We start from the raw sequence: 12,886 nt of genomic DNA, 5'->3' as shown, positions 1-12,886 counted from the left end.
AAATACTTTTGATTACAAACCAAAACATCTACTCCCTCTATCCCGGTCATTTGTTGTCCTTTTCTATATCTCAGTCATTTGTTGTCCTTTTTATTTTAAGAATAAGTTTGATAAGCAATTTGATCATTTTCTCTCAATTTGTTCCACTTGTCATTTAGTAATTGGTTCATTCCTCTTTCCTTAGTGTTTGTGCCAAAATCAAAGGATAACAATTAACCGAGACGGAGGGAGTATTTGTTTAGCATTATTTTGAAAAAAATTCGTTTTGGGAAATTGTACAAAGTTGCCTTCTGTTTTCATGTTTTTCTTGGAGTTGTACCCCTCTTTGTGAACACAAAAGTCCTGACCAAGAATGGTTTTGATTGACCATAACCAGGTGCTCACTGGTGGTGATGCACCCTTAACATGAAAACATTCGCTCAATGCCAGACTTCAATGAATAATCGTTCAGCATCTAACGCACTAGTCAATACATAGTCGCGAGTTCAATGAATTGTGCAATAATCTAGACGGACACCTTTAGTTCTCGTCATGTCAGTCCTTTGAAGTGATGACAAGCAACCCCAATGCACCTATCAATAGATACTGCAACAAGAAACAAGCACGTGTTACTCTTTTAAGTGCAAAAGCTGATTAGTTAAGCCTCATACTGATGGTATAGTCTTACAATTAACGAAATAAGTATTTTCTACAAAGCTTTGTTTGGATTCTTTTGGGGGTGGACACGAGTATCCCTAAAGACGGCTGGGGGGGCATTCAACGTATTGAAAGCAAATTGACGAGCAGACCTTTCATCCATAGGAAACCGTAATTAACCACCACTTGTTTGCGATATGAGAGCTCTCTTACCACTCAGAGCAGCCAACATTGATTGTTTAATTAGTTGAAAGAGGGATCAGCAACAATTTTGATTATGCCCAGTATGTTTCTCGCGAGGTTTTCACTCAAGGTCGTGTCTTTGGAAAAGAACTCAAGGGCCAAGAACCTTGTATTTGAACAAAGGAACATCCCAATTCTATATATAAGGAGGGAGAAATTCTAAATTCGGTATCATATAAAATCACTCCCAGCTCACTTCATTACTAAATAGGGACAGGGGAATAAATAGATTGATGATTACCTTTATCATTGGCTTTTCAGTCATGATTATAGTGACCCAGCCAACATATGGTAGAAACCTGCAAAATAGAAGTGAGCAAGATAATTAGTCCCAACAGAAAATACTCATAAAATTTTAGCTAGAATCTATCCAAGAATAACAAGGAACTTCGTTGAGAATTGCCAAAAGGTTAAGACAACAGTAAGGGTCTATGATAGCAACTTATCAAGGAAATGAGATCCACATTGCACAACATATGGACAAAGACAAAGTTACTATTAACACACACTCATCTCTAGGTGACTATTTGCATTGGGGTCATATACATGTCTAACATATACTCGAGAAAGTATGGAACACAACCCGACAACTATACACATTTCTCCAAACAAAAAGGAGATTGGCACGACAAAAGTAGAGGAAAAGACAAGAATGAAGCATATAGGAGGATTTTAAGCATTGTGTCAAACATCACTACATTTGCTTAAAAAGCCACATATATAATCTCTTATTAAAATTGTTTTGAAGACATGTCCACACATCTTATCCTCATTAAGGTCGAGTATGCGTGTCTCGAAATTCAAATCATGGTAGGTCTCCCTCCAAATCATTCCTACATGGGAGGGATTATGATTTGTCTTGTAAAAAAGGAAAATGGATCCCTCCAATTCCTTCCACCCATATTTGTTTACAAAACAAAAAGGGAAATTGTATTCATCTCATCCCATTCCCTCCTAATCCTTGTATCCAAACAAAGGGGAAGACATGCAGCCCTGGAGTATGTAAGACACATGTATTGGAGACTTAGAGTCCATGTAACAGGGACTCTCATCGCTTTTACGATTGGCATAATTGCATTGAGAAATCTTCCTCGACAACCGTAAAGCACAAGATAGGGCCTTACCCTACAGCTCTGCCCATGATATGCTCCCTTTGTAGCCAATCTTGACCACGCGCATACAAAAGCCTATCGTCGCCATAGTTGTTGTCACCTGGAAATGAAATGCAAAAAAAAGTTTAAAAAAAATAAAGAAACAAACAGGCTACATCCTAAAGAGAACTTGGGGGTCAATGTACCATTGACTTTGTCATATACTTGCTCGCACCCTTTCAACAAAAAGAAAAAGAAAATGCACCTGAAACCAAACACCGAAGCAAAAATATTTATTAAAAAGACGCCGTACCTTTTGTAAGCACGTCAACTGCGCCAGTATCTTGTCGTTCATGAACCTGAAATAAAAAAAATCAGTAATTTTCAGTATTGACAGAAACAAAATATTGAGAGCATTATAATAAAGTTCACCAAAAGTTGTATTAAATTTGAAGGATGATGAATTTCAAATAATCATATGCACACTTTCATGAGATATATACATACAACGTTTATTGCCTAATTCTTAATGTTTCTAAGCTGAGGAACCCACCCACCCCCACCCCCACAAAAAAAAAAAAAAAAAAAAAAAAAAAAAAAAAAAAAACAGTAATCACTAATAAGATAATTTTCATTTGGATAGTTATACACTTGCATCGACAGTCTATGAAGTCCAATACTCCAATGTAAATTTAGAATCTCCTTCTATGCTCTAAGGCATGAAAGGAAGACATTCTAGGTTTTTGGTTGAGAATTTGAGGCGGTTCTTTAATTTGGTGGTATTTCATCCCCACTGACACTAATAGAAAAATCACCGCCTCAAAAGGCCTTGTATTGGAAACCTGTGACCCCACTATATGGCGCAACGCATGAGAAGGCTTGCACATTATCCAAACTTTGCAACTTCCGTCCAGACTCCAGAGTATTAGTCATGGGCGTATTGACAAAAATTACCATTAGTTGGGAGTTGCCCATCAATTTGCGCTTTTTATTTATATGAATCTTGTATGCTATATAACACGGAGTATGTAGAGACATATCATTCAAACAATGTGTGATTGTTTTACCAACATAAGTCAGGTTAGGTACCCGTTTCCATAATCATCAAAGTTCTAAAAAATCGCTTAATTATCCAATAGTTTGCAATCAATCCTCAAAAACAAACAAACTGCTAGATAAACGAGAAAGCCAATGGATGAAGACTGATTTAATTAACAATAAAAGGCACTACAGTAAAAAATTAGTAGTAGTTCACGAAGAGAAAGAAGAAGTAACTTACCGTGATAACTCTATGGACGATAGGAATTTCACGACCCTGCCAAATTGCAAAGCATGTTAATTGTTAATTACACTGCTCAATATTTTAAGAAGGAACACATTGAAAACCCAAGTGTGCCTTTTAAATAGTTTAGAAAGAAAATAACAATAGTTAAGAATGACACTAACAATAGCAAGCAAAAACATATAAATTCTAGAATCTAGATCATCAAGCCAATGATGATCAATCTTACTCAAATACAAAGATTCCTTCACAAAGTTCATTAACTAAATGATTTTCGAAAACAACCTCAGCTCTCTGGTTCCACTATTAAAATACTGGGCTACGACACTATTAATGGCTTTATTAGATGTAATAACAAAAGACACAAACTACATTTCGTTAGGTAAAGACATGTAGAAGAGAGAGCAGTGACATGTGAGAGAGCTTAATCGAATAATGACTTCATTAATAAAAAATACATCTCAAACATGATGACACCATATTAATTATTGGTAGTAATTAATAGGAATAAATATAATAGTTGAACCTCAACCATAACCTTATAGGAATAAATATAATAGTTGGACCTCAACCAAAACCTTAAGGTGATGGTTGAGGTCCAACTATTATATTTATTCCTATTAGTAATGTTATTTTTAATTGCCACACCCATATTGCTTACATTACATTGCAAGGCTCATTACGAAATATAAGTCTAAAACTAAAGTGCAGAATCACTTACATTGATGTTGAAGACTGTTATCTCCCCAGTACGAATAGGATCCTTTCGCATAGTTAAGAACAAAATATCTCCCTGGCATTACAGGTGAAGTCATGTCATGGGCCAAAACAATTATGTAGAAAAGAGTGTGGGACTACTGGGACATATTCAGGAGTTAGCTAAAAACGTGAGTGATTTGATGTACAATTATCTTATTCGGCCATTAATTCAATTGTGTATTATAGATCAAAACCAATACTTCTGCTCCCTTAAATTTTTAAAATAGATTTGCATTGATTCATGCACATTGTCTCTTCCCTTATTATACCTTAGGTGTCAACCCGAGCCTAAAGGGAAGGAGTCAAGGAGAAGGGAGCAACTATAAGAATGGTCAAATAGAAGCCACGAGATGAGCAACTATAAGGAAGGAGTCATTGTCTCTTCCCTTATTATACCTTAAGATACCCAATGGTGAAGACAAGCGGCGCCAAAGGCATGAAAGTGGAAGAGAAGCCACGAGATGAGCAACTTTAAGAATGGTCAAATAGAAGCGAGAAAAGAATGAGGATCGAGGGGCCTAGCTAAGTAAGAAAAGAACATGAGGGATGAAGGGCCTAGCCAAGGCAAGCGCGGGCCCAAGCCAAGACAAGCAAATGCAAGACAAGCTAAGGGATGTATTAAGGTGTGCCAAGGACTGAGTCATAACAAGCCAAGGACAACAAAGGAAGCAAAACAACTCTAATAAAGGTGTTAAAGAGCTTTATGCAAAAGTGTCAACTTCGAGAGGCCTTAGCTTTAGTTGGAAGTGAAAGCTAATGCTTTAGGTTTCCAATAGTAGGTCACTTGTCTCATTTGGATAAGAAGCGGGGAAGACATGACCTTCCAAAGATGAGAACACGTAACTAAAGAAGCAAGGAATGGTGGAGTCTTGGTGAGATCCCGTGCCAAGAGGGTGACATTCCAACGGACTCTCACAGAGATGACCCTTTATCTTCCCTCTCCTTGTATAAGCCTTTTTCCTCTTTATTGACAAATATTGATTTCACTTAGTTTCTCTTGAATCCAAAGTTTAGGGCTTGTATTGCAAGGGTTTACTTAGCATCTAAAATATAATCTTTATTTGGCGCTCTCATTTTCTCCTCCGTTTACGCAAGTTTCCTTCATGTTTGGTATAGTTTTCTCTCCCATTTCTTGCTTTCCTAGACTTGGCAATTAGTGTTAGTGGCGTGGTTTTAAATATACGCAACCAAGTAATCAAGCTTTTGGAGGTTACCTTGGCCGCATTTAATTGCATTTTGGAGCGATATTGGCTGCGAGCCTGCGATAACCGATACCATTACCATGACCGTGACCGTAACCGAAACCGAGATTTAATACTATGGTTAGTGGTAGGAAATTTATTCTTTCAATTTCTCATCTTCGGCCAATGAGAACGTTTGTGTCATTTATGGTTGTTTACCCGTTATTAGTCTAATTTTATGTTATTCCAACACACACTTTTGTCGTTTGTTGCGTGTCCGACACGACATTCACAACAACTCCACACTTCATTTTACACCAAAAAATTGAAAAGTTCGCGGAAATAACCGTGTTCGATACTTCGATGTTGTCGTGTCCGACACTTGCGGCCGAGTCATAGTAACATAGGTCTAATCCATGATTAGGAGGTTATCTTTAGTTGGGCTTAAGGCAATGAGTGTATAAAAGTGGGTTCTTCTACTATGGGTAGGATTAATACTAATTAATTGATGAGTTATGTGTGTTAGTCACACATATGGTATCATCAATTTAAATGGCCTTAAAGATGATTACGGTAGATTGACTTTACCCTTGTTATTGAGTCAAGGTAGAAGACGTAAGACTCGAATACGCAAATTTAGGGCAAGACGAAGCTCGAGAGATCTCTATACACATAGCCCTAATTGACACATGTGAGTTGTGACTCATAAACCTTTAAACCTCATACAAATCATGTTAATACAAGAATCATAGTATTAATTATTTGTTTGCCTGATACCATTATTTGCTTGTTTATTAATGGCATTATTTGTTTGTTCGCTCTTACGAACCTTAATTTACACGTCATTTAGTCGTTATTAGTTTCAATTAGTTCACTTATTTAAGAAACACTATAAATCCCAACTCCTAGTTGCATTTAACATGCTAATCAAATAAAGGAAAGCCAATAGCCACTCCTAACCATCCCAATGGATGTGACTCTACAACAACTAAAAATGTAAAACTCGTCATGTACTGTACAGTCAAGGTATTTATCTTTCTCTGAGAGACAATTACAAAAGTAAAGGACAGTCCTACCAATTGTGTTGGCTTAATAGCATCTTTTTGTCCTTCAAACATCCAAAAGGGAAAAGATTAGAGAAATTACGCTGACAAACTACAGGTGTCCTTATTTCATACTCCATAATGAAGTATAATTTTGTTAAAAAAAAAAAGAAAAAGATAGGGAGTACAAGAATAAAGGATAAAAAAAGGCAATCACGAGATGCTTAAGCAGGCATTAGTAAGGTTTTAATTTTGATGGTTCACTAGAAACAGTCAAAATACACCACAACAAAACAATGATTCAATGAGCAAAAGAAATTAACAAATTCTAATGCCAGCTCGGTCTCAGGCAATATCTTTGCACGAATTAGATGAAGCATAAAAGTAAGGTAAGACTCACCCTCTTGAAGCCAGGCTCCATGCTTCCTGAAAGTACGACCACGACAGGAGATTCGCTACCGGTAAAACACATCAAAGCCTTCCATATTATCAAGGCAGAGGTAACAATCATCCCTAACAGAGAGAGTGAGACAAAATCAATTAACAAATTCTAATGCCAGCAAAAGCAGCATCTTTTTTTTGGCGGGGAGCAAAATTTAGACCGATTCTCAAGTATAAACGATGGAAAATAAGATAATGCTGCCTCGATGTTATTTAGCACCGATCTGTGACAATTTGACCCAAACAACATATGAATACAGAAACATTTTCCTTTCATAAACAATGAAACAAAAGACATAGAAAAGCCTCAACATATACGGAGTATTTTTCAGTTTTAGAATGGGGAGATGTAATGGCAGCAACTGTGAGGATGGTATTAGATTTGAGTGAGTCTTGGTCTCAGAATCGGTCTTCATGGCATGAGAATCTCAGCCGTGGCGTCACTAATGCAGCAGATAATGCCTCAAACTGTGGTAACGTAAAACCTTCAAAACCTACATAACTCTGGCCAGGACGCTGTTTCCAGAGATTAGAAAAGCTGGAAACCTTACCCCATTTCGAAACGGTCGGGGGGGAATTTTCATGTTCATCAAAACAGTCTTTTTACTGATCCAAAAAAACAGGGTTCACAAATTTCGGTACCCAGATCTCAGAGTTATGATTCTAAAGACAGTCATAACACTTCTAAGAAAACGGATAAAACTGAGGAAAACAGATTAAAAAAAACTGCCACCATGACGCAGCTCTCCACTGTGCCTCCAATCCTCCACCACACCACAAGGTGTAATCCCTGTGGCACCACCACAAGGTCCATAACCAACTACCATCTTACCAACCATCCAGCCCATCCCCTGCCGAATATCAACCAAAAATCAAACCACCGCCTAATGAAATAGGGGATGCATAACTTGTGTACATTACATCCACTATATCAACTACTCCTAAAACATCATAGAACCAACAACTACACCATGAAACATAACATAATAATACCGAAATACACATTCGGAATCGAACATAATGAAACAAATGATGAATTAAAAAGGAAAACCTAGGCTGATTGCTTGAGTGAGGAGTTGTCTGACTTGAATTGATTTGATAGAATCAATTTGATCGCCGATAAATCCCATTTTTCGGGGTTTCTCTTTCCGTTGACTGAAACTCCGACGAAGTTTGACGGCCCGGAGACGGTGGTTGTTGAATTTAGTATAGTAGATAGAGGTTTGTTGTGGGTTTAACGTTTTAATTGCATTTGTGTGGGTTTCATGGTTGATGATGCATCACCTCCAATAGTCGGATGACAACTCATAGGGGTGTGCCGTGGGAAAATTGTACCGAATCGGAATTAAAAATTCCGGTCCGATCTCCATACCAAGTTTTGTTTTAAGATTCTGGTTTCTAATCCGAACCGGATTTTTCTGGATTGGACCGAAGAGATGAAATTAACCTTTTTTTCCCCTTATCTATCTATCTATCTATCTATACTATATAATTAAAAGGCTAGGCAAAAGCAATAAAATTAATTCCACATGTCACTAGCAATTAATTTAATTCCACATAAGATTAGTAATTAATTTACTTTCTATACATTTTAATTATCTATTTAATTTATTTACTAATTAACAAGTCAAAAAGATGAGGAGACAAAGGAGTAGCGAAAAAAAAAATGAAAAAAAAAAAGTAGTTTATTATTCACATTTCACCCAATCTCATCCAATTTCACTTCTAATTCCACTGACACCAAAATACCAATTTCATTCTCTTACTACTATCTACCTATATATATATATATATATATATATATATATATATATATATATATATATATATATATATATATATATATATATATAGGTGGGATTCTGAGAACAAACACTTCAGTGAAACGGTGAGAACGACCTTTATAACAAACACTAAGGGTATATACCCCGTATTAAATTAAAATACCCCACATATTCCCATAATGTTCTCGCAAATCTCAAAACCATCAACATTATTGTGATACAGATGGCATCCCCGATCAACTGTATCATCAACAGCATCATTTCAATGTCTATTTCTGTAACACCCCCATACTCCAAGTGCCTTACCAGGACCACTCAGGTATAAGGATACTACCATCTCGGTTGCCCGAGGTACTGAATATCATAAGACAATAAAGAAACGTACTTTTAAAGTAATTATAGATTAAGTGATTACATGTTCAAACCAAAACTAATAAAAGGAATTACAAGGTTCTCATACGGTCTACAGCTAAAACTATCAAAGCTACTAGACTTCGTCTAACACAGCGGAAGACTTCTAACTGCCACGTGATGACTCATCCCAGCTATCTCATACGCGTCATATCACACTCGCTCAATAATCGCTCACCACCCCGAATGGATCACCACGCTTTTAAAACATTTAAACGGGGTCGAAGACTAATCACACAATTCAATACATATATCAACAATAAGATAAACAGACAAAATTAATCACACACACACACACACACACACCACCAACTCCCATCGTCTCCATACCGACCGTCCACTGGACCACCGCCATGGGGGGACCGCAGCCGCTCCCACCTAAGCCCCGCTCATCGTACGAGCGATAACCCTGTCCCATTAATGTGCACATCCCCTTTCGTGGCGGGTTCCACTAAGGGCGAAACTAGGGCGTGAGATCACTCCCGCAAGTGACCCCACTCAGCCGAGAACGCATCTCGAGAACCATCAACAAACACAACCACAATCACAATCACAATTACAATCATCACATCAATCAACTAACTACAGCACATCACCAATATCCCATTATGGGACTAATACTGAGTAGGAAATCCTACCTGGATAGCACAACACGCAGACGGTATCTACAAACTGCCTCAAAACGCCTCTTCTATGAACTCTCCTCCTACCATACAACACATAGATACTACTATTCAATTACTATTCATAAAAACCCCCAATTCCTAAATTGGGGTTTCACTAATCTTAACAAAACATTATATAAATTACATTAAAAGCTTACCCTCGACGCAAGGAATCCAACGACACAAACTACGATGCAAACCGACCGTCCAACTCCGGAATTGTCAAGAACGCGATTAGGAAGAAGACAAGTTGCTTTCTCTCTTAAACAGGTTTTAGGTTTTGTAAAAAGTGATTTAGAACAAAGACGAATTGGTTTAAATACCTTAATCGCGTAATTAACAAAACCCGAGAAAACTCCCCCGTAAAACCGGACACTCGATCGAGTACCCAAGGTACTCGATCGAGTACCCAAGGTACTCGATCGAGTACCCCCCTACTCGATCGAGTACCCCAGCTACTCGATCGAGTACCCAACAGGTCAGAAACTATTTTATTTCGCAACTTGCCCTTACTCGACAGAGTAAGGGCTACTCGATAGAGTACCCCAAGACTTATAAATACGGAGTATTACAGTCTTCCCTCCTTAAAAGGAACTTCGTCCCCGAAGTTCAACCCATACATAAAAACAACTATACTGACTCGACCAAGACACAACAACTTAGCTAAGGACTCGAGAACTCGACCGAACATAGAACATGAACTCTTAACCCCCATTCTACCAACTATGTTTACTTCCACAACATGACTCACTATATCGTATCTACCACATATATATCTCTCACGACACCAACTCCACACATAATCAACTACCATCCTCTAATGCTGCTAGCTCCATAATATCATCAACTATCAACATCGACTATCAAACCTAATACCAAGACACTCATAGACATCAAACGGAATGTTACATTCCACCACCCTTAAAAGGAACTTCGTCCTCGAAGTTTACTCACACTCATAACATCATCCTCCAACTGTTAACATTATATAAAATATTCCCCCACTCTGAAGCATCACACTACTACGAGCACGGCCATGGCCCTTTTATAAGTATTGTCCACAAAACAAATCCCTCCTTTACGCTACGCTAACACTCTACTTCCAATTATATTACCGCATGCACCACCATGAAACTCTCTTTTATTGCATCCTACTCCTCTTAAGACAAATGTTACGTCCTCGTAACTCGCTAATACTAAACCCTTAGCTATATTATCTCATTATCCTCATCACCACCCTATGTCAAAGATAACTGCCTATAACCTCATTTCCATAATCACTCCTATTTCTCAAGGCTCTCTTACTTCAACAGTTCTCATACTTCAAATCAATCTGCACACCCCTAACCTATACCATAAGGCTCGTAGCAAAATCACCATACTAACTCTCCATTATCACTGCAAACCAAAGATACCTCGCTATGTAAAGCACTTATCTTCCGTAAAGCATAACTCACGATCCGCACTCGTTACGTACACGCACACTAGATCCTCAAGTTCTTTCTTTCATTACCGCAAAATTCATACACAACTTAACATGACACTAATTTCCCCAACACCCCACACTCACTGTCTCAACAAAAGATTATGAACTACCTGCCGCTTTCAGCTCATTACAACACATGATCCACGAATCATTTTCCATTACCATGTCCAACGATGTCTCATCTGAAAACAAGATCAACTTTACCGTAACAACCTCTCACAACCGTGTCCCATCAACAGATTATCACTGTCCCATGACAACAACGAAACATATTCAACTCCGTTTCATATCATACTCTACCTCATTCTTAACTTAACCCGGTAAAGAAAACATCAATAAGCAAGACAATTGTCTACATGTTCAACCAAAACTCACAGAGAACAACAGCAAACAAAACAACAATCTATGTATAACTGGTATGTACTTTCGAAACTCGAATCATAATCACCCCGCCTACTCCACCACAACCGGTGACGGCATCACAACGCCGCCACCAACAGCCACACCGTAGTGCGAAAATACCCGCATCACAACACTAAATATCGAGCCCGGATCACCACCCGAGGCACCACAACCACATCGATAGACATCACAACTACATACGATTCCATAAATACTGCCTCGGAAATAACCTTTCGGACAAGGAAACTTACTCCAATCCACTTTACTCTATCACAACGCAACATATTATATGAAATAACAGATAAGCATCTCATGAACATCATCTCTACCATTTCACGGAATACACGTGTGTTATTAATACACATAAAATTATAACTAGCCATGTCAAATTAATCAAATTATTACCTTTTTGGATATCATTCAATTAAACTACCGTGTCCAACATATATATATTACAGAACATTCATAAAATAGCTTTATAATTATCACACCATACCACTTCTTGTGAGGTCCGAACCTCACACAAACATTTACACATATCATAGACCCGTAATCACAACCAACTAGTCAATCCCGACTACGTAAGTTACCACTCAACAAAGGTTACCCGTTTGTCCGAGCTTAACTCGCATGCCCCTTATAACATTCTTCCCTTCGCATCACCAAGACCTTCCTCGCCATACATAACCATACAACTAACACTCATTATGAGAAACCACCTCCTAAGACTATGTCTTATACTTCCTGACAACCATACTTTTATCAATTCCGTCTTTACAAAATCAGCCTCTTTAGAATTGCCACTTTTCTAATATACACTTTTCCTTAACCACTAGTCAAAGACCATAACACTACCACCTGTCCTGGACATCAAACCTCTTCACTCATCTCTAAATATCATGATTTCTTTTCTATCTTTGGTTAACATCCCAAACAACGAACATCGAATCCATGAACAAAATTATCTCAACATTCTTCCCAATATTTTCCTTAATTGAATCATCATCCATTTCTCCACCAAAATCTCATATCATGCAGATATTCTTCTAACTTCTTACTTTCCTTAATTCCTCGAAACTCATTATCAATCATGTTGTCCTGAAACTCCTATATAACCTTCAGCTAACATCTTCGTGATACTATCACACATTTCGATGATTCCTTACCTTTACATCACATAACTCCGGTGAACATTTTCCTCAGCTTACTTTTATCCTTCTTTTCTCTTTACACTCAATAATACCAATTTAATAGCTCAACTCCTTATTACTTCTATCTAACCCTTTTGTGCACCAATTACCTTCTCATCGCTCCAAAACTCAAATCCCATTATTTTATATCGATATCATCTCCCTTTTTCTTACCACAAATATTCTCTTATTATGTCATCAATCACCCTTGCCACTAATACATCCATAGAATCAACGTTCTTGTTCAACAATTGCATCTCCTTCTTACATCT

The 12,886-nt window shown here is 37.7% G+C and overlaps 1 protein-coding gene across 2 annotated transcripts; it reads right to left on the bottom strand.

Moving 5' to 3' along the window:
- Positions 1-343: 343 nt before the first annotated feature.
- Positions 344-8,018, bottom strand: LOC141599725 (uncharacterized). Of its 2 annotated transcripts, XM_074419835.1 has the most exons (9): positions 7,728-8,018; positions 6,636-6,748; positions 3,974-4,045; positions 3,250-3,285; positions 2,284-2,329; positions 2,004-2,091; positions 1,121-1,178; positions 507-585; positions 344-473 (listed from the first exon to the last, which is right to left on the bottom strand). In XM_074419835.1, the coding sequence occupies exons 1-8, from the start codon at positions 7,804-7,806 to the stop codon at positions 535-537; spliced, it is 543 nt and encodes a 180-aa protein (XP_074275936.1). In that variant the 5' UTR covers positions 7,807-8,018; the 3' UTR covers positions 344-473; positions 507-534. The 2 variants fall into 2 exon arrangements, with proteins under 2 accessions (XP_074275936.1, XP_074275935.1); XM_074419834.1 differs by having other exon boundaries at positions 344-585.
- Between the last annotated feature and the right edge of the window lie 4,868 nt (positions 8,019-12,886).

The sequence above is a fragment of the Silene latifolia genome, chromosome 9, assembly GCF_048544455.1.
Source record: "Silene latifolia isolate original U9 population chromosome 9, ASM4854445v1, whole genome shotgun sequence".
NCBI lineage: Eukaryota > Viridiplantae > Streptophyta > Magnoliopsida > Caryophyllales > Caryophyllaceae > Silene > Silene latifolia.
Note: the sequence above shows the minus strand (reverse complement) of the source record. Positions and strands in the feature narration are given on the sequence as shown.

Excerpts from the sequence above, each read along its gene's own strand:
- LOC141599725 (XM_074419834.1), bottom strand. The coding sequence starts at position 7,806 with ATGGGATTTATCGGCGATCAAATTGATTCTATCAAATCAATTCAAGTC. Across the intron at positions 3,286-3,973 it reads TAACAGTCTTCAACATCAAT|GGTCGTGAAATTCCTATCGT; the intron begins GTAAGTGATTCT and ends GCAATTTGGCAG. Across the intron at positions 2,330-3,249 it reads TCGTCCATAGAGTTATCACG|GTTCATGAACGACAAGATAC; the intron begins GTAAGTTACTTC and ends TTTTTATTTCAG.